General features: G+C 49.6%; 1 protein-coding gene and 1 long non-coding RNA gene across 5 annotated transcripts in view; one reads left to right on the top strand and one right to left on the bottom strand.

The window, feature by feature from the left end:
* The window catches only part of LOC149353450 (uncharacterized), a 77,942-nt gene that overhangs the window by 13,851 nt on the left and 42,452 nt on the right, over nucleotides 1–21,639 (bottom strand). For all 4 annotated transcript variants that reach the window (XM_089582559.1, XM_089582558.1, XM_089582560.1 and 1 more), the window contains one exon: nucleotides 14,879–15,173. In XM_089582559.1, the coding sequence (XP_089438685.1) occupies nucleotides 14,879–15,173 (295 nt within the window). The remainder of the gene's footprint in view (nucleotides 1–14,878; nucleotides 15,174–21,639) is intronic.
* Nucleotides 4,179–21,639, top strand: part of LOC149353449 (uncharacterized) — a 66,549-nt gene continuing 49,088 nt past the window's right edge. The window contains exon 1 of the long non-coding RNA XR_016290981.1: nucleotides 4,179–4,937. This is a non-coding gene — a long non-coding RNA (uncharacterized LOC149353449). The remainder of the gene's footprint in view (nucleotides 4,938–21,639) is intronic.

Below are 21,639 nucleotides of genomic sequence, written 5' to 3'. Positions count from 1 at the left end.
TATTTTATATATTTATTTTTTTAATAAATCCCTCTGCTACAAATCTCACTGAGTCCATCTGCGTGCGTTATGCATTTCCCGTTTCTTTTTGGTCTTTTTGCTTTCTGCTGACTTTCTCTTCCCCAGCATTCTTTTATTTCTATTTATGACTTAATTTATTTATTTCTTGAAGAAAAAGAAAACAAAATTCACCACAAACACTCTCTGTGCACCCCTCTTTTTGGCCGATCCCCCTGTGTGGGTATGCGCCATCCTACGAGGTGAACAACAACAACATGAGGTCGACGGAACGGAGCGGCGGCGCCCGCGAATGTTAATGGCGCATTTCAGCGATCTGTGTAGCGCGTGGTCGTGCTACCTTTTCTTCCTCGGCACATTATCGGTGCTGGTCACGCGGGTCCCTGCATACCGAAAGTGGCGAACCATGTCGAGCGCATTGTGCAGCCAGAAATACTGGCTGATCACGGATGCTCAAGACTCGAGTGGCAGCTGCCGCAATCTTTGAGCGATCTTAGGATGCGCTGTGCATTTCTCTCATTCGAATCCAAAATGGCAGCAAAGTTGCGTCAAAACCAACGTGGCTCTACACGGCTACGGGCGCTAGTCCAAATAAAAGCGGGCAGTCGCCTTCTTAAAAATTTACATATCCTGAGAGACAGATTCATAGTGTACGGCTAGTAGCACCTGTGACCCGACCCGGAAATGTGTCACTCCTTGTAAATCATATACTCCCACCTGCTGTGGGACGAGATACACTGCATTTTTCTTTTTTTTTAATTTTTATTGACACAGCACACGGAAGTTACAAAAAAAAGCACACAAAAGCGTTACTGTTCACTCAAGAAATGGCGGTCTGCTGATAAACGCGAAAAGATAGAAAGTCAAAGAAAAAGCAAGCACGAATAGATAGAAAGCAAAAGAAAAGCGAGCGCGAAAAAATGGAAAGCAAAAGAAAAAGTGAGCGCGAAAAGATAGAAAGCAAAAGAAAAAGCGAGCACGAAATGAAGGTGTGCTCCTAAATGCGAAAAGATAGAAACCAAAAGAAAAATGCGAGCACGAAATGGTGTGCTGCTAAACGCGAAAAGGTCGAAAATTAAAGAAAAAGTAAAAATAGAAAAGTTAATGCTCTGTGAAGGAGCCTTGCCGCATTGTCCTCTCAACTGCAGGCTCGCTCCTCACAGACGCTATTCAAGTCGACACCAGTTCATTGGCCGCAGTACTGGAGTCGCTCTCATCAGTCAGTGAAGTTCCTCGCTCTCTCGCCATGTGTGTCTCTGCACATCCCTGATCGCGGTTCCACACGTTCCCGTAATCCTAGCACTCAGTAGTGTCCAAGGTCATAGAAAAAAAAGGAAAGCTCTCTCTCTCTCTCGGTGTCAGGCGCACTAGGCGCAGTCCTCACTCCATGCCTGCTCTCGAAAAATGTTCCCCTCCGGCAGAATGAAAACCCGCCTCGTTCCATCGATAATGAGATCCGCTCTGGTTCTGGCAGCTTCGTTGAAGCCGCTCTGCGCTGCATTCCGTCGATGATGAGAAAAACAGCTTGGTTTCAGCAGTCTCGCTGAAACCGCTCTATGAGGCATAACACCTCTCCGTGGAGTGTTGCGCAGTCGCAGCACCTTTAGTGGCGGCTGCGGCCTCTGCAGCTCCCCACTCGCCACCACCATGAACCACCTCGGTGCATCCAGCTCACGGCTGCTTGCTTGGCTTCTGGTAACTCCTTCACTGCCGCCGCAGAGAACGCCTCGCTGGCAGCCAGGCTTACGGCGAAGTCGCTTCTGCCTTGCCCTCCTGCACACCCGTCTACTCACGCCCGAGGACGCTAGCACCAGGGCCGTCGTGGTCGCAACGAGCGGGCGTCGGCAGGCGCTTGGTGGGGAGAGCGCTGCCGCCGCACCTGCTGGTCCGCCAACCTGGTCCTCTGGATGCGGGGTGGCTGCGTTCTTCCTCGTTGTCACGCTTAAGCCTCCTGGTGTTGGAGCCCGGAGGAGGCGAAGACCGGCATGCGCCGTCCAGGACGAGCACGGTGGTCGCCTGCAGGCTCTCGATGGGGTTGACCTGCGCCTCGGTCTTCAGCGTGCCCTTCTCGCCGATGCCGGGGACCCGAGGCGCGCCGCGGCGCCATGGCGCCGGGCCGAACGGCAGCTGCAGCAGGAGGTGCGACCGTCTCCACCACCACCCAGGTTTGGAATGCCACATCAGCGTTCCGGGCTTGCAGGCGTTAGGCGGTGCGCTGGCCCTCCATCTGCTTCGGCTTCCTCGTCGTCGTCGCCTCCTCTGCTGCTGGCGATCAAGGCCCAAGAACGGAATTTTCGCGTCTCGAAGGATGCTGTCCCACGCTGAGTGGCTTCAATTGTTCCTTACGAGTCACCAAAGCTGTGGAGAGCATAATGCGATTTCCGCATACGGGCCGGGGAGGCACTACTTTTCAGCTCGTAGATTATTTTTTTTTCACAGATGCCAGCGCCGCGTACTGGCAGAAGTTATCGCAGCGCGGAGTAATACTCACGTCGTTTTTCTCGTCTACGTTCCATGAAGGATCGAGAACAATGACACGTGTCCGTGCAGGATTCGTCCCAACTTCTCCGTTGCTTCTTCATTGATTAAAATATGTATTATTATTGCCTGTACGAGACTTGGCAGAAAACACCTACGCGGAAGGTTTGCATGGAAGATTTGAAAATCTTCCAAGAAAAGAAATTTCTTTGTATTCGAGGCGGCCCCTACCAAAACACTCGCAGAGGTGCGAAGCATTTCGTGCTCAGAACTTTACACAGCCTCTCTGACTTCGTACTGATAGGTTCTCACATACATGGCACAGAAAACGCGACGCTTAGGAACAGGGGAACAGCTATAGTCTATCCTCCATTCTTATGTGTTACGTTGAGCTATCTGTGCTAAAGGTATACCACTACATACACTACATAGTGATGTGATTTCGCAATCAGCCAGTCAATGTACCCATTACGAAGGTGAGTTTGATCCTTCGTTTCAGATGAAACAAATTTTGTAGAAATCGCTTCAGTGGTTGCAGAAGAAAATATATTTCGCTGTTTTGATTTGTTTCGGTATGGCTGGCCGGGCTAGACTTATTCGTCGCGAAGACGGTTCGTGAACATGTTCAAGGTATGGCATCCTGAAAACCTCGACATGGATGCTGTGCAAGTGGAAGAGAAAGTGAGCCCTTGAAGCAGCACTCAGAATGGGGACATACGCAACAGCGGCATGATCGTCCTCGAAGACGAAGAAAGAGAGGGTAGAACAGGACAACGTGTAGTGCTCAGGCTGCGCTGTGGCTGTTCCACTATGGCAGAAAAACTGCCGTCGAGAAAATATTTATTTCTGCAGGTACCTAAGAGGCTTTACACAGACACTGGTGTGCAAGACTGCGGGTTTGGGGGCGCTTCGACGCGTAGCACACCCCTCGAGACCTGCCAGGGAAATTCGAACTGAAATGAGATTATTCCGGTTCTTTTTGAATAACGTTCACCAGTGCCCTTTGTGCGGATGTTTCCTGTAAAGAACATGAGTTATGCGTCAATAAAACAATTTTTATTTAACTAGTCACTAATGCTCTTTTTGGAGCTCGAGCCAAGGAGCGAGACGACGAGAAAGAGGAAAGAGTTGCAGCCAGCCGTTGACGTAACGTGTCCTTTTTCTCAGTATTTCTCCGCTATGCTGATCTGACATCCTCTCAGTGAATGAAGAAACATCAATAAATTCCCAAACGTATACCCATCTAGAGACCAATAAATCCCATCTAATTAATGTGCTGTATCGGTATCACGACCCAAGCACCTAGAGGACGACGACGAAAGAGTTGCAGCCAACCGTTGACGTACACGTGTCATTTTTCTCAATGTTTCTTCGCTATTCTGAGCTGACGCCGTCATCATGAAAGAAGAAGAAATTATAACTTTGTAAGCAGAACCTCTGTGGCTGCTCTGATAGATCAATTGCGGCCTTGGAGCAACCTCTGGGCCTATAGTTAGAGTGGGCTAAAGCGATGGGGAACAACAGGGAATTGTTGAAGACATGTGCGAGCCGATTTCTGGTCTTCATCGCCAGCTACCAAGGTTGTGAAGAAGTTGCCAGAGAGGCGGGTGGGCGCGTGCACCCCCTCTCCTCCTCCTCCTTTCTGTTGACGGAACGCTGACGCGGCACTCGAAGCCGGGGCAGCGAAGGAGGCAGCCGGTGTGGCTGCAGCTCCTGCTGCAGCAGGTGTTCCATCCTACGTCGTGGCCTTGCGGTGCGCCTAGGCTGTCCTCTACCTGCACCCAGGACGCCATGGAGCTGGAGCGGGAGGAGCAGGCGAAGCCCACCGGTGGAGATCATCAACCGCCGGAGCCCGGAAGCGAGCATGGCACTGTTCGATGGCTCCGTTGCAGCATGCGCATTTGTCTACAGCCACTCGCATGCCACCCAATGCGAGCTGGAGAGGTGTGCTGAGAACGTGCGAAACTTCGCGCGCCGGGCCAAGGTGGGGACGAGCAGAGCGGCGGAGGCGGCGCTTAGGAGACCGCAGGGCAACGCCTTTTCGTCCACGGTGAAGGCTCCGGTACGAGCTCCTGCCGCCCCTGGCGTTCGAATCGAAGCTGTGGCGTCGGTGTTCGCCTGCCCGTCAGTGCCAACGTTGGAAGGTCGCCATGGAGACTGAGTGGGAGGCGCACGAGAACCTGCCGGTGGAGTTCGACTGCGGGGCCCGGCCGCGATCAACGCGGTCCCCACAGCGCAGCCCCGCGCAGTGCCCACCAGCCACAGCGAGGTGAACAACGCTGTGGATGTGCGCAACTTCATCGCTTCGCGGGCCGATGTGGGGGACCAGCAGAGCGGCGGCGGCGCATGGGTGGAGAGATGCGCTAGCCGACGCCCGCTAGTCCACGATGAAGGCCCCGGTACCTACGTCCCCGGCCGCGGAGCATGAGGGAAGGATGAAGGTGAGAGTGCAGAACAGCGGCAGAGTCACCGCAGTCCTGGCCTGACAACGACGCGTTCTCAGCGTTGGCCAGCCATTTGAAAGCGGTTCAGGGCGGCGGCTCTTAGGCATCAGCCGCAGCGGGCGCAGCTGCTCCCAAGGGTGCGGTGGCGGAGTGCTCCGTCCAGTTCCAACGCACGCAGCAGTGCTTCGGCAAGGCTACCGGAACTGGTATGACGCTTCTTATCGATGGAACACGGCGCCCGGACTTATAAAATCCAGTTAAGTTCCTTGTAGAGACAATTTCTGGAGCAACTGCGCCTAGCGCACCTAGAATAGAGGACCACCTCGTTCGTTTTCCCTTAATTTTTTTTAAACTTTGGACATCATTGAGGAAGATGCCATCTTTGAGCTACTAACTCACCGCAATCAGACGTGTGCGTAGACACGGCTGGAACAAATCAGACTACAGTGGTGAGGGTGGCAAGTGGGCAGACTCTGGTCAAGGCAACCAGAGACGCAACACGTTGGTGGGACGAAACATTTTGACTGACCTTTGGCTGAAATTTCTTGTGTTTTGATTTTCTTTTTGCTTTCCTGATACTTGTCGCGTTTTGGTGCGTCCTTTTCTCTTTCCTGTCGGCAGGAACAGCAAAGCTCACTTCGTTCGCAACTTTTGCTGGTGCTACAGCTCCGGCTTTTTCGCTCGTGTTATAGCTCGGGCTTTTTTAGCTTGTGCTACAGCTCGGGCTTTTTTTTGCTGGTGCTACAGCTCCGGCTTATTTGCTTATGCTACAGCTCGGGCTTTTTTTTTGCTTGTGCTAAAGCCCGGGCTTTTTTTGGTTGTGCTACAGCTCAGGCTTTTTTGCTTGTGCTACAGTTCGTCCTTTTTTTTGGTTGTGCGACAGCTCGGGCTTTTTTTGCTGGTGCTACAGCTGTGGCTTTTTCGCTCGTGATATAGCTCGGGCTTTTTTTGCTTGTGCTACAGCTCGGGCTTTTTTTGCTGGTGCTACAGCTCCGGCTTATTTGCTTGTGCTACAGCTCCGGCTTTTTCGCTCGTGCTATAGCTCGGGCTTTTTTTGCTTGTGCTACAGCTCAGGCTTTTTTCTTGTGCTACAGTTCGTCCGTTTTGCTTGTGCGACAGCTCGGGCTTTTTTTTTCTTGTGCTACAGCTCGGACTTTTTTTTGCTTGTTCTTCAGCTAGAGCTTTTTTTTGCTCGTTCTTCAGCTAGAGCTTTTTTTTTGCTCGTTCTTCAGCTAGATCTTTTTTTTTGCTCGTTCTTCAGCTAGAGCTTCTTGGTTTGCTCGTGCTCCAGATGGAGCTTTTCTCCTTTTATCTGGCTATCTGCTCGTTTTTTTTTGCTCGTGCTTTAGCTCGAGGTGTTTTTTTTGGTCCAGTTTTTTTTGTGGGCTTTTTTGCTCGTGCTTCCGCTCGGGCTTTTTTTTGCTTCTGCTTGAGCTCTAGCATTTTTTTTTGCTTTCACGCCTCTTTTGCTGGTGCTTCGGTACGGGCTTTTTTAGTGTGTATATTCTGGTACCTGTTTGGTCTTTTTCTGCTTGTGCTTTGTAGCCTATTTTTGTCAGAACTGCACTCCTATTTTTTGAAGCACTTAGCCTGCTGCGCTTTATTTTTCTTTTCGTGCTTTACGCGACAGCAGCAAGTGTCCGTCCTTGCATGTTTTTGCGTCTTTCGTCGCATTATTTCGAGCTTTTGCTTGCTTTTGGGTTTCTTCGCGCTTTTGGTAGCCGCACCAAATTTTCGCCCTTTGGCTTGCGTTTTCATTGCGCTGCCTATTGCTTTATCCTTTTTGTAGCGTTTTGCGTGTGTGTGAGTGAACGAGTGAATGAATTCTTATTTATTTCGGCGTTTCTTTGGCAGCAGCAAGAGGGGTTTTCTGCGCCTACTCTCTTGATGCGTTTTTCTTTGTGCTTTTTTTTTCCTTTGGAGGGAGAAGTAACTGCACCAACAACTCGACAAGGCTCTCTGCTTCACTAGTGCCCCTTTTGTAACTTCCTTGCTTCATTAGGAAGTGTGTTTATGCATTTCTGTCTTACGTTGAACTGTGACTGCTTGGCCCCGGCTGCAGAGGTTGACGAAGTGTGTTTATGCATTTTTGTCTTACGTTGAACTGTGACTGCTTGGCCCCGGCTGCAGAGGTTGACTTTTTTTTCGCTCTGTTTCCTGGCGAACTTTTGTGTGAACTTTTTGTGCCGCGCTTTCGACGGCAGCAGCAGAGTTTTGTCTTCACCATTTGTCACTTTTGGATTTTTCCTTCTTTTCTATTTGAGAGGTGTCCCCACAAAATTCTGAAATATATCCTACGGTGTGCGTGTTTCAGATTAAAATTAAAAGTAACTTCTGTGACTGAGTTTCAGATGCCCAGTCCTGTGATCGTTGGCGCAGCAGCTGTACAGGCGCCCACAAAAGTTTTCGGAGCGCTGAAATTTCAACCAGAGTGACAGCCAGGCATTGAGTGGCGCATTGTGCAGATCGCGCAGGGAAGTTCGAAGCACCCCCTACAGCTTGTGGCTGCGTGCCTAGGCTACCGAAGAGTTATAGCAACCCTCAAGTTTCAAAAACTTTTCTGGGCACCTGTACGAGCCGCAGCGACGCGTTGCCGCAAACGCACTGACACTGAGCATGAATTTACTGAACCGAGCTGAATGGCTACGCAGCTTCCCATAAAACGTTTAACATTTATTGCTCACTACATTTCGTCGCGTCGTTCGACCATCGGTGACTTGGGCAAGCGCAGTCTCCATCATTGCCTTAAGAATGGCTCTCCAACCGGCTGCCAAGTTTCCCGCGCTGCTAGCAGCACCGTAACACACGGCGCCTAGCGAGAGTATAGAAAGCAGCTTTCACGGCGCCACCTACTCGATAATATGTCGGAGCCACGAGCGTCAGCGCTCTGCCGAGGCCCCACGTTACGCGTGCCTGCGTAAATGGCCTATGCTGAGCATTCCGCGCGTCTTTCATCATTCAGAATGTGGTCTCGCGTGTGCTTCGGCCTCAAGCGACTACCGCTGAACTGGGTTTCGAACCCGTGGCGGCGCCAACAGATCAGCTTTGCTGGCCACTGCACGAGAGCACTATGGTATATCGCCGCAGCCGATCACATTTAGTGTTCTTCGGTGAACGTTAGCGCGACATAAAACAATCACGTGAAAGAAAGACAGGACGACGCGTCATCCTGTTTCTCTTTCACGTGATTGTTTCATGTTGCGCTAACGTTTACCCAAGAATATGCAGCAACTCCGCCAGCAACAAGTCTTACTTGAGTACACTTCGTGTTAACACACACTCACGCTGCGCATTGTACATCACTGTCTTCAACTTCCATCTGTGCGCAAAAGTCAACTAAAGGAAAGAAAACGCGCATAACTGGCTCCCTGGGTCAGTGGACACCTCAATCGAGCTTCGAGCTACGTGGCGGCTGTAACAGAGACAGGTGAGCTGCTTGCGTTTGCGTTGACAACGCTTTGGCAGAAACACGGCACTGGATCAATAGGCCGCCGGCGTTCACTGGGTGCATTGGCGTTGGCGTAGACAACGTTGTAGACTCCGCTAATTTTGAGGAAAGGAAAGGCGCATAACTGGCTCCCTGGGCAAGTGGACACCTCAATCGCGCTTTCAGGTACATGGCGTTGGTGTCCACCTGCAAAAAAAAAAGTGCTTTCGCGCAATATTTCGTGCTTAGCAATGCTAAACCGCCGACCATTTATTTGCCAATGCAGCAAGACGACGCGAAATCCATACAGTGTAGGCATGCAGCTATCGTTGCAAGAAAGTTGCTGTGCGGAAATCAGCCTTCACGACGCTTGAGCCTCAAAGCGTAGACGCCTAAAGAGAAATCTAGTGGATATCTCAGTTTCCGGCCAACTTAACGGCTGACTGTCTAAAATCTGACGCGAAAGTCGTTCGGGAGCACTGAGCGAAGGAAGCTGCCATCCTTTTGTTTGTTATCATATTCGGGTTTGTTAAATTAGAATAGTCCGGAACTTTTTGTATTTCATTCAGATGTAGCTGCCGGTTTATTTAAGCAATTCAGCCGCACGAAATCCTTAGATCCTCTCTTACACTACACACAAGCATGATAACACACCACTGTGTAATGAAGTAGGAACAGAAGTGACCATCCTATTAAGAATCGTTACATCGAAATCACTGCGAAGTAATGAGTAGCTTTTGATCTTATATTTACTGTTTACGCGTTAGATTCTGTTTGCCTTTTCGGTTCGCTTCTTAATCGCACTCAGCTGCACCACTGGATGCAACTGTCATGGCTGTATGTGCGATTTCGTGGAGCAGGTATTTATGGCTTTTTTGTACTATTAAATTTTATTTCCTTCAATTCTTGAGCGCAGTGACTCCTGGAGATAGCCTAATTATTTTGAGTTATCGTTCACTCATTTCTGTCGTCATAATTTTCAAAATTTCTTGGTGCTGAAGTTTCCTCTAACCATGTATTTCGTTGGCATTGTTATAGGGCGCGGAAGGAAATATTCACGAGTTGAGTTTTCAGACGACCTCGAACGATCTGTGCAACAGTAACTCTTTAATCTAATTTTTCAATCTCATTTTTGCTATTAAGCTGCCTTGATCTTGATATGTACAATTTTAACTGTGACCACGTGAGATTCGACTGGTCACAAGGAAGCTTTGTGTAGATTCCTCTGCTCGCTGTTCCCTCCTTATTCGTCCTTAAGTGTTTCTCCGGGAAACCTTGCTGCAGGTTTTACACCCTCTCAGGATTTGAAAAAAATGGCATTGGTTTAGCTCTGGTTAAACCTGGAGGGTTGCGAAAGGAACGAGGAGAGAGAGAGAGGAAGAAGGTGGAGAGCGCGCGGCGGCCCCGGCACGCTAGATATGCGCCGCTACTGCGCATGCGCAACTGGCGAGTGGGGCGGCGGCACCTCTGAGTCACCTGCGCAGCGACGGCGGCGGCGCGCCAGCTGTGCGCCGTGTGACGTCACGTCTCCTCGCGCATGCGCAGTATGGCCTTTCCTCAGCTTCGCGAAATGGCTCGGCGACTCGCGTAGCGTTTCTTTCGCAGCAAAACAAAAAACGAAGCAGAATTTCACGGGCACTACAGTGAAACCGAAGCCCAGCTTCCTCGCTTGCCTTGTACGCTGCCAGCCCTCATTACTGCGGCCGTGAATCACTATCTGAGTGCCCTCTGTCCGAGTGCCAAGTGGGCTCCGCCACCCTTATACACTGCAGCTCCTCTTTGTGACGCCTCTTCGCGCGTTCCTCTACTCAGCACCTACTCTATAACTCGCCAAACGCCTCCGCTATTTCTTTCCCCTGACATGCGTCTCCCACACGCTGATCACTACCCGCCAGTTTCCTCTGAAACAGTGCTGCTCGCTCTCTCGTCTTCCCGTCAGCTTTAAAGCTTTTCGCTTCTCTCCTCTCTTCTTTTTCTTTTTTTTCCTGTCCAGCCTCAAAGAATCGCTTTCGTCCAGGCGCGCCTTTCATCGTCTGGGAAGCATCCTGGTAAACACCGTGCGCTGCCAAACGGGCGCCAGAGCTTTTGGTTAGGTTTTGCTACAGGAAAGGCCGCTTGCGCTGGAAGGAAGACTCCCGAGAGTCTGGATTGGCTCTCAACTGCGGCGCGTGCGCTCACGCGCGGTCCTGACCGTGCCCGCGGCCCGGATGGAAGGAGCTGCCGGCCTACGCTCCAGATCACGCTCCGGTCCCAGCGCCGCTCCGCAGCCGCGGCGGAAAACAGGGCCGGCCCGAGAGCCCGGGTCAGGTCTTTCTGCTGGCGTGAATCCAGTCCTTGAAGCAGCTATCGCCTCCAGACTCGCCGTGTGCCCCGGGGGTCCCTCTCTAACTTTAGCACTGGCACACACTGTTTGTGTGTCGCTGCCGTTTGAGGTCGTCTGTACGCGCGCCCGCACGAGCCGCGGCCAGCGAGGCCCGGCGCTCCCCGCGACTTCGCTCGACCTAAACAAAAGCGACGATAAATTCCACCCCGGGCCGCGCAGCTGTCGAGGGCTGCACGCTTCTTAAGCTGCTGCTGCTCGGTCGGTCGCTTTGGAGGAATCTGTTGATCCTGCCAGAAGACGAAGGAACCAGTGTCTTTCGCGGTGCCTCCCTCCCACCACACCCCTCCAGCCACCTTTCTTTTTTTTTTTCAAGCGCCGTGTGTGTTTTGCGAAGCTATGGATGGCACCCTCAGAGGTGGTAAACACGTGTCCATACACCCAAGAGACGTAAATATAACGCTTTTGGCCAGCGCTTACGGCGAAGCTGTCACGTTTCGTAGCAAAAAAAGGAAGTGCCTTGTTCTGCTCGGTTAGCGCGCCCTTGGCTTTCCTCAGTCACTGTCGCTATCGTCGAGAAAGGGGTGTGGCAGGAGTGGTCAGAAGCTCCTGCGCAACAACCGTCTCCCGACTGGTCTTGTCGGCGGCGAACTTCGCTACAGTTCTGTGCCCGGGTCGTAGACGGACATTTGCAAACGAAGGAAAGGTCTGCAATTATTTCCACTTAGCATGTGCCCCGGAGCAGCTTGCTTCGCGCAGTTGTAATTCATTCGACTTCGGTTCTTCAAAAAGTCTAAAGAAATCGGCCTGTCCTTCCATGCAAACAGAATAAAATTTGGCGGGTGCTTTTTGTGTTCATCGTCACTGTTTTCGTCAGAAAGGCTAGAAGCCGGAAAGTATGCCGCTTTCTGTAGTTCGCGTAAAGTACGCTTAAAGTTTTGCTTGAGGTGGTGAAGGGGCTCTTTAAGGGAAATCATACAAGGTGTCCCTCTTGAGTGAAATTAAGCTTTATTATTTAAAAAAGGAAAGGAGATAGTTTTTTCAGAACGGATCTCTTGTGTCTATACTTTCAAAATGGCGCCTTGTATAAGCAGGAACATTTAACTACCTCATAAGTAAAAAAAATTACAAAATGTTCTGATAAACATTTAAAGAAAAAGGACGAATTGAGTATAGCCTGTATCAAAAGGTTACCGCATTCTAACCACAAAGAAGCTACCTTAACTGAAGACATGGACTTCAAGTCAGAAAAGGCCAAAAAAATTAAGTACAGGTGTCGCCATCATCGGCCAACTTCGCAAGTAAACAGCGGTGCGTCGACGTAGTTTTTCGTCGCGGATCTCTGAGGCCGGACTACACCGCCATTCTCTTCCATACGGTGATCACGGAGTTCTTTTCGGTGCGGACATCACGAGTTTAAATTGTGTGGTGGGAAGACTTTAAAATGCACTTTTCTCGGCATTAAATGCGCCTTTTGCTGCCAGACAAACGTCAACGTGCTCAGAAAGAGCCATAAAATCAAATTTTACAAAGAATAAAAAATGAATCGAGTTGTCCACAATGGCCATTCCCCCATTTAGCCTTTGTGTGTTTGTCTGTTTGCCTATTTGTCGGCAGGCTGCTAACCTTCCCATCGGGTGGTGGGCAACCTGACTAGGTATATATATATATATATATATATATATATACATATATATATATATATATATATATATATATATATATATATATATATATATATATATATATATATATATATATATATATATATATATATATATATACATATAGCATAGCAACCTGCCCACCGTGTCAAGCGGCAGCTCATTCAATCCTGAGAGGCTGCTCGATAAGAGCAACCTGGGTCGCAACCGAACCCAAGCAACCCAAGTCCCACCGATGTCAGCACCTGCCATAGAAGGACAGCGGTGCATCATTCGACCGCTGCAGCACTGCGCCAGGAGTGGCATATATAGAAGACTCCTAGGGATCTATGAACGGAGCGAATGACCAATTCCGCAAATATGAACATTAACTTATTATCGCTGTCCGAACAACCGCCATCCCTGAACACTGGACCTGAATACCAGAACGAAGTGAAAACCAAACTGCTAGCGCACCTATTTCGCATGTGGCCTAACTACGCAAATCGGCCAAAATTTTCTTCTTTTTTTTCTGCACACTAAATAACAGCTCGAGTTTCAAACGTTTTGTTGCATGATCTTGCCCCTGCTGCTGGTCGTTCCACCAGTCATGCTAGCCATAGTACCTTGATACTCTTGTCGGGGAGCACAAATCGCAAGAGATCGTCCATCCATCCTGCTTCAAGACAAGCGCTGCGCAGGTTGAACGTTAATCGAGTGCGATGTCACGATACAAGGAAAAGCTCCACTGATCACTCTCGAGTAAGTTTCTTTCCACAGTCGCGTGCGCTCAGCCCAGGATTAAGTGGTCGCGCTTGTTCGCAAGCGAACATTAAGTCGCCATGGATGCAGCGGGAGCACCTTTCTTGGGGCGGTTAAGGCGCGCGAGCTCCGTGCTTCCAGAGCGGGCTAGGCTGATGTCACGTAGGCCTTGCGGAGAAGCTACCTTGACAAAAGCAGCAGAAAGTCACACTACCGCGAGCTGCAGTGCTGCGGAGCACAGCTCCAGCTCCAGCCTGCACACCGAGCCTACGCCTTCGCTATGTTTCGAACTCGAGCGATGTGCACCAGCTGTAATCAAACGGTGATGTCTTTTGCGTGCATTTATTGGCAGCCTTTTTTCCTTATTCCTGATAACACTTCGTTTCTCGCCCATTTTTTTTTCTTTTGACACATTTGAAGCTTAAATCAGCATGGCGCCCCCCCCCCCCCCCCCCAAAAGAAAGAAAGAAAAAGACCCCCCCCCCTTTCGGCCCTGCCTTTGTTTGTATTGTTTATTTTTGTCCATTTCAGTTTTGTATTCCACAAGCCGAGTTGAAAAGACCCGCATTGTCTGCGCTGCAAGAACCACGCGCGTCAATTTTACGCCGGCACTAGGTTCTTTTTTTTTTTGAGGGGCCTGGGTATGGGGCGTCATGGCAACAGCTGGGATGTTCCTCCTTAAAACGTCCATCAACTAACATGCAATGACCTGGCAAAGCTGAAAGTGAAATAAAGTAAGTGGAAGTACCACTTTTAAAGTCTGCGTATTTCTTATGAGGCTTCAAGCAGGCCGGCTGGATAAATCGGAAAGAAAGGACGCGTTGCCGACGAGCGGCAAAGTTTCCGTGGAAAGCAGCTGGGCCACATTTCTCGTCTCTGTTGGTCTTGGCAGCCTCGGCGACGACCGAAACTCTTGGCTCAGCGTTTACGATACTCCTTCCTCTCTTCTCGCTCTCGGAGATAAGTCAGTGAACTCAGTAAAAAAAAAATAGAGAGTGAGAGAGATAAACGAAAGAAAAGAAATACGAAGTTTACCGCTGAGCTAATTTTGGGATCTTGCGCGAGCTGTTCACCCTTGCCTTCAAGGAACAATAGTTTACTTCCGGTCAAGTTTAAAATTCCTTAAGCATGGCCGGTAAGAGTTCAGACATCCGGTGAGAGGGCTTGTGGAGTAGAGAGGATTCGCTGGATGTTGCATGTCTGGATGTTGCATGTCTGCGGCATTCTACGAAAGCTCATCTCCCGAAGGCACATTTCCTTCATTCGGTCCCGTAAGGCTCCAATCGCCAGCCTCCTTTATATATAAACGCGGGCTCATACTGTATAATACTGCGCGTCGAAGAGTGGAATGCTTTTCCAACACTGAAAATAAGGGTACCCGTGACATTGCTGTGCGCAACCTGAACAGCGCGCCGAGACTTAAAGTGAGGCTTACTGCGAGCAAATTTCCGCAGCTGAAAATGCGCTTTTGAGCGTGACCCCGTTTCTCCCGACCAGGTAAAAGTCTTTCAGTCGGGATTCGATGTAGCCGTTTTCTGAGTGCTGGTTATGAATGACACAGTAACCAGAGCTCAAAAACCGGCGGCAGCAAAATAATCTAGAGTACCATTCCCATCTTGAATGCATGAAAGGTGCGTGAGTCCCTTTTCTTCGTTATTTTTTTTTTGCTGATGTTATGGTGGAGTACAAATAAGCGGAACGCTCGTGCACCCATCGGAACGTCCTCATCGGAGCGTCTGCTGGCGCCCCGTCGCTTCCCTCGCATGCGTCCGGCTGCAAGGCGTACCTGGTTGGTGATCTTGGCCTGCTCCTTGAGCGCGTCGATCTTGTTTTCGACCAGCGGCTCGGGCACCAGGAATCCCTGGCGCAGCTCGTACTGGAACTGGCCGTCCTGGTAAGGGCCCGGCGCCGGCACCGACACGTTCTGCGTCGTGATGGTGATGCCGGGGCTCTGCGGAGAGACGTAGGACGGCGGGCCCGCGGGACGGTACGTGGCCCCGGCCAGGGGGTGGCCGCCGGCCGCCATGCCGGGCGCCTTGGGCGTCGTCGGAGTCGAGGCCGGCGAATGAGGACCGGGGCTCCTGCGCAAGCGGCACAGGGGGTGAGGTTGCATCGGTTTGAGAAGGAATCTTAGGTAGCACCGTGCTTGAGAGGGCTATGCTGCGTTAGAGAATAATACGAGTGTCGACTCTCCATTCTGTTCTTAAGCGTCCAGAGAATGGAATACTTTCCACGTGATGCCGTAAAGTTCTCACAGCAAGTGGTGTTTATAAATGTATCGAATGCGATTTATTCACTTGTCTTTTCACTTGCCTACGACTCGCAATCATTTCACAAGACAACACCGCAGCCACGCCCTCTGGTGCGTGTACCACGTGTTATCAAACAGAGACGTACACTGGTTCTCTATTCATAGCGGGGCAGTGGTGCTTGGCTTGTCAGTTTCGTCGTTAAGTCCCGAATACCTGAAATTTTGGCATTTAACCCCCCCCCTCCCCCCTCCCGCCTCCTTTTCCTGTTAAACTACCTCCTCGCTCCGTTTAATTAATCTGTTTCGTCGTACTGTTTAACAAAACCTCAGTTCTTCCATTATTGAGCTCTATTTTCTTCAATTAGCTTCTTGAATCCTTTCGGAGCGTAAAGATTGCCCGATATCGTGATTCTCTCGTGTATCAAAAGTTACTTGCGGCTGCGCGACGTCACACTGAAATATGGTATTGGCAAAGAAAAAAAAAAGAACAGTGCATGAAAGGCACGACGTACGGAAGGAACGAAAATACGACATCGGCGCTCGTGTCACCTTTTCGTTGCCTCTGTGCGCTGCATGCATTCTTGTTTCCACTGTTTCGGGGCTAAATCAACTATAAACAACTCCTTCAGTTTACTACTCCGGCCGCCGCGGTGGCTCAGTGGTTATGGTGCTCGGCTGCTGACCCGAAAGACGCGGGTTCGATCCCGGCCGCGGCGGCTGAATTTCTTTGGAGGAGAAATTCTAGAGGCCCGTGTACTCTGCGATGTCAGTGCACGTTAAAGAACCCCAGGTGGTCGAAATTTCCGGAGCCCTTCACTACGGCGTCTCTCATAGCCTGAGCCGCTTGGGACGTTAAACCCCACAAACCAAACCAAACCAAACCAACCAGTTTACTACTCTGTTACACGCTGCCCTGAGTTCGTATGGCTTCCATACAAGAACAGCAAATATTGAATAGCGTCCATGAACTTTTCCTTGCAGCATTTAGTACCTGACCACGCAGCCCCAGCCATAGCCTCTATTGCCTCGTAGCACGCCATTTTGTGTGATGAGGCGGTAAGCACCTTTAACACCCACGCCTCCATACGATGGTACAGTGAACTTCGTCCGTCCCTTCCTGCGCCCTGGCATATCACTCGAGCTTGGTGAGATGAAGAAGCAGTCACTGACCAAGGTCGAAAAAAGAAAGAAACACGTTTCGAAACGCGTACGGGTTTCTTGTTCACAATGAGCTGGACAGAAGCGGGGGGTGTATTTATATGCGAAAAAATGTGATTTAATGACCTGGCATAAATTCTTGGCATGGGGCTTTCGTTCTTGTTTAAAGTTTCCCGCGGGGTCTGCATGGACAGGGATTCGAGAAAAAAGGCGCGTCGTCAGGTTCCGTTCTTTGGATAAGAGAGGTGCTGCTCCACTCACTTTGGTGGCCAGCGTCGTAGCACGCGCATCCCGCGAGCGCATTCATGGCGTGCTTATCGTTTTTCACGCCACGCTGATGATCTTTTATGCGTCTCGAGAATTTTCCTGTCTCACCGATGTAAGCATGACTGCCGTTCAGGCATGGTATCTTGTAGATAACCCCTGGAAGGGGTCCATCTGGTAATCAGTCTTTAACGTCCCTTAGCTGGTTCCGCTGCTTGTTTGCTTGTTTGACGGCCCGTGGGCTACGCGCAAGTCGTATCTGGAAAACGCACGAGAAAGCACTTCGCTGACGCTACGTGTGTATAGGACGCCTCTATCTTGTCCAAAGAAAGGAACCCAACGATGCGCCTCCTGCTCGAATCCCTGGTCATCCAGACCACGAGAGAAACTGTAAAGAACGCTAGCCCCATGCCAAACATCACGCCCGATCATTACGTCCCAGTCTTCACACATAAAAAGTTAGGAGACACTTTGGCGACTAAAGTGGTGCAAGGCGAAAGCCTGAGTACAGCATTCTGCCACGAATGTGGTTGTGAATGATGATTCAAGTGCTGCCGGCGAATGACGTGTCCTTTGGCTGTCTGCTTGTGTCACTGATGTGTGGTTAAGATGTTAAGCTTCGCCTGTAAGAGTGGAACGCGACAGCGTCTTGCAACCCTTCCAGGGAGTCCACAGAACGCCATCGCCCGTTTGGCTCTACGCCTTGCTGGACGGTAAATTTATTTTTGAGGAAAGGAAATGTATTTCTCTCGCATATCTGGGTGGACACCTGAACCTCGCCGTAAGGGAAGTGGGGAAGATGGGAGTGAACGAAGACGCCGTATTATTTAGACGCGCCTTTGTTCATTCCAAACCATTCAGCTGGCATGGCGGAGTGGCTAGCGTGCTCGTGTCGAACTCCAGAGACCCTGGTTCGGTTCCCCAACTCGACCAATTTCGTAATCGGTTTTATTTATTTGTGTGGTCTGACTAGAAAGGTTAATTAGGCTATTTGATATTTACATTATTGTAATTCTATCCATAGTGTTCTGTCATTCAACTGTCAAATGTTGGAACTGTCTAGGATGTTCGACACAATGTATATGAAGCGAGGAACTTCGGAACGGGCAGTGTCGAACTGGGTGGGGAAGTGGGTGGTGGTAGAACGAATGCGGCTTCGGCCGATTATCTGTTTTTTCAGCAGCGTCTGCTTCCGCGGACGCGGTTGTTGCTGCGACGCGCGTCTTTCTTTTTTTCCCCCTCTTTCTTCTCACCTCTTGATTCTCCTCTATCTTAATTAGGCTAATTTATTAATTAAGCAATTAACTAAACTCAATCCCACTTAGTTGGAGCATCTCTATACGATCCCTTTAATTGGTTGCATGGTTACTAGCCAAATTACAATTGGCCCCATTTGAAATTCGCGCACTGTGACGTCACGAGCATTTTGACCAATTGAAAAGCGTGACATTCCTGTCGACAACTCCTGCTTACAACGATGAGGCATTAAAGGCTTCCGCCTTAATACCCCACCGCTCCTGTCCTGCTCAATGTGAACAAGAAACCCGTGCGGGCTCCGAAACATTTTTCTTTTACGCTAGAGCGTAAGGGCCCCGTTCTGCAGAAAAGCTGGCGTCGGCGTTGTCGTCGTCGTTGTTGCTCCTGAGAAATCTGGATTAGTCGAAAAGGTGGCTGTTCCGAGAGGCTCGAATAGATGGCGCCAGCAACACCAGCGACGCATCGGATCTTCAGCGATCGGAGCAACGCGCTAAGCGCACGGGCTATCGACTGCCGTCTTCCTCCTCATCCTCACATAAACACGCAGCAGACGACGACACACGTTTGGAACGTCGCCTCTCAAGCTGCTACGAAGCAGACCCATCACTTTTGTATCCTTTCGCCCTTGGGCTGCGAGTCAGGCACGCTGCTAGGGCACGCAGGTACATACGTTCGTATGACTTGGTTAAAGCGGGGCTTCAACCAAGCCATATGTCGTGTAGTCTTTCACATAATGATTGCGATTGTGAAAGAGGAAACAATGTCTGTGTGCTTTTTCGACTTTGTGCAGTGGTTGTTTCTGCATTTCGTCGGACCACCATGACTGACTAGACGGATTTCCATCGGACTGTCAAATACATCACTCGGGCTTCTTGTAGTTCTCTTCGCTAGCGTGCTGCTTCTGCAGATGTTTCCCGTTTCAAAAACGCCTCAGAGCTGGCTGATTCGTTCAACCCCGCGAGGTACACACGAAAATATTTGTTGCGAATAAGTCAGTTGGCTTATTGGCTTATTGGTGTTTAGCGTCCCGAAGCAACTCAGGCTATGAGGGACGCCGCAGTGAAGGGCTCCGGAAATTTCGACCACCTGGGGTTCTTTAACGTGCACTGACATCGCACAGCACACGGGCCTCTAGAATTTCTCCTTAACCGAAATTCGGCTGCCGCGGCCGGAATCGAACCCGCGTCTTTCGGGCCAGCAGCCGAGCGCCGTAACCACTGAGCCACCGCGGCGGGCAGAAGTCAGTTGGATTCCTTCAAGTGCTACTTAGAGAATTATTGTAGAAAAGTACTGCATTCTTGACTCCGGATATTGTTTTTTTTTCTGGAGAAGGCAAGTTGTTACTTTCCTCTTATCCATTCTGCTCAGTTACACTTTACGCTTTGGAACAAAGTCATTGACGGCGACCAGAAGGTACGAGACATCGTCGCTACTCTACGATTTCAGGAGGCTGCCCTACCAAAACCAAATAAAGTTTTTTCTCGAGAACGGCTTTGTCGAATAACGTTTCACTGCATTGTAGTTAATAGAGCCGTACGGCGCAAACTTGAAGAAGCAGCGCGTTTGTGACTGTTATTTAAGGGCTGCGAGACGATAGCGTGCAAGAGTGCGCTTATTAATCCGCTTTGATCAACGGCTCAGCAAGGTGCTCACTTGGGCCGGTTGGAACATTTGTAATGACAGGACAACAAAATGCGCCAGGGTGGGGCAACAGCAGTTTACAAAGAAAGCACTGACGTCGTCTCGTTCCCGTTTTTTGCTGTCTCGTCCTGACGCTCTCTTACGCTGTTTTCTCTCCAAGCCGTTTCGCGATAAAATATGTCGACCATCATTTACCTTAACGTGGCTTGTTTTCTTATTGTGCAATGTGTTTTCTTACTCAAACATTCGTTTACATTGGATTTAGAACCCACCAAATAAGAGCTTCATAATGAGGGCGAAAAAGTAGGTTTTCTTTGGTGAAAGCAGGGGGGATAAATGGGTCACTTGGAAGGGTGGTTAGGGGCGGTGAGGGTGTTCGCATTCCAACCATGTATGCGAAAACGAATGGGGTTCAGCATGGTTTTCTTGCATAAGATTTCCCGCTTGGGAGGGCAAACGCCTCCCCTCCCCTCTTCCCATTCCTCCCCTTAGGTGAAATTAGCTGAAGTTTATTGTGCCACAACACACTCGAACCATTTTCCAATAAGCGCACATTGCTGCATGACTACCAGAAAAAACAACTGAAATAACAGATGCCTATTCACAATGACCTTCTAAGCTAAGTCACCTGCACTTTTTATCTTTTTGTTTCAATTGTGAATTATGTTTTTTTTTTAATATTCACTCAAAAAGTACTGCGGCTTGGCTCGCTATGGTGCCGGTATTTTTTGCTTTTTCAATCTGATTCATCACACGTTTCTATTCCTACCATTTTTTTTTACATCGTGATAGCACATGACTAGCATTGTGATAGCATATAAAGTGCAAGACGCGAGTGCAGCTGTTGATGTCAAATGCTCTGACAACATGCTATGCAGATGACGCAATGACGCTGCTATGGTTGACGCTAGCTGTCGTGGCATGCGGGAATGGGATGTGATAGCACGAGGCGGGGCTGGCCGTAAGCTTCTGACAGGATTCATTTACGTATTGCGGGTAATACCGCAGAGCTCTCGCGGAGTTTAAAGTTAGACGAAGAAGACGCATGGCCCGGCCTGCCGTCAGACCGTTCCCGGAAGGAAACGTCTTGCCCAACCAGCACAGTATGACTCGAGAAGCCCTGGGCTACCGACACCCTGACAGATGACACCCTGCGTCTGACACAGCCATGAGTCTGAACAAGCCCTGAAGTGCTAACAAACCCTGGTGCGTGAAACCAGTGCTTCCGCAGGTCTTTTTCGGTGTGCGTTCGAAGCGGTGTAAAATAGATTCGCACACTTACTTTTACTCAGAATGCAACTTGAGCTGGAGGCGAAGTTAAATTTACAGTATATAAGCGTCTTTCTAAGCATAGCTTCACGGCTTCCACGACATACTTGAGGTTATGGTGTGCAAAGCGCTCCATTACGTAATCGTTAGTGGGCAGCGGGTACGGAAACGTCAGTACACCGCCCGTCTATATCTATTTGCGCTCAGGTTCCTGTTAGGCAATAGTATGATCTTGGTGTTATGATTTCCATACAAGGTGTACTGGATATGCTCCTAAACGTCAGTGCAGGGAAATCTTCAGGGCCAGATAAGATACCAAATGTATTTTTGCGAAGGTATGCGGAACAGATATGTGTATTATTGAGTGTTTTTTTTCTAATTATCATTAAAATGAGGAAAATACCCTTCGACTAGCGTAGGGCAAGAGTAGCCTCAATTAATATAAAAAATGATCATTTTACAGTGTCCAATTGTCGTCCACTTTCTATTACAGGCACCTTCAGTAAATTATTAGTGCATATTTTCGCAAGCTTTATTCGTCAGTATTTGACAGATCAAAGTGTCATCTCTCCATTACAGCATGGATTTAGAAAGGGACTGTCGACTTTAACTCAGCTTGTCTCAGTTGTTCATGAAATCTCTGAGGTACTTGACTCGTCCGGACAAGTTATTTCGCTTTTTTTTATTTCAGTAAAGTGTTCGATAAG

This window comes from Amblyomma mixtum, chromosome 3 (assembly GCF_055824585.1).
Source record: "Amblyomma mixtum isolate Tamu chromosome 3, ASM5582458v1, whole genome shotgun sequence".
Taxonomy (NCBI): domain Eukaryota; kingdom Metazoa; phylum Arthropoda; class Arachnida; order Ixodida; family Ixodidae; genus Amblyomma; species Amblyomma mixtum.
The sequence above is the reverse complement of the archived record's forward strand: the minus strand, read 5'-3'. Positions and strand labels throughout refer to the sequence as shown.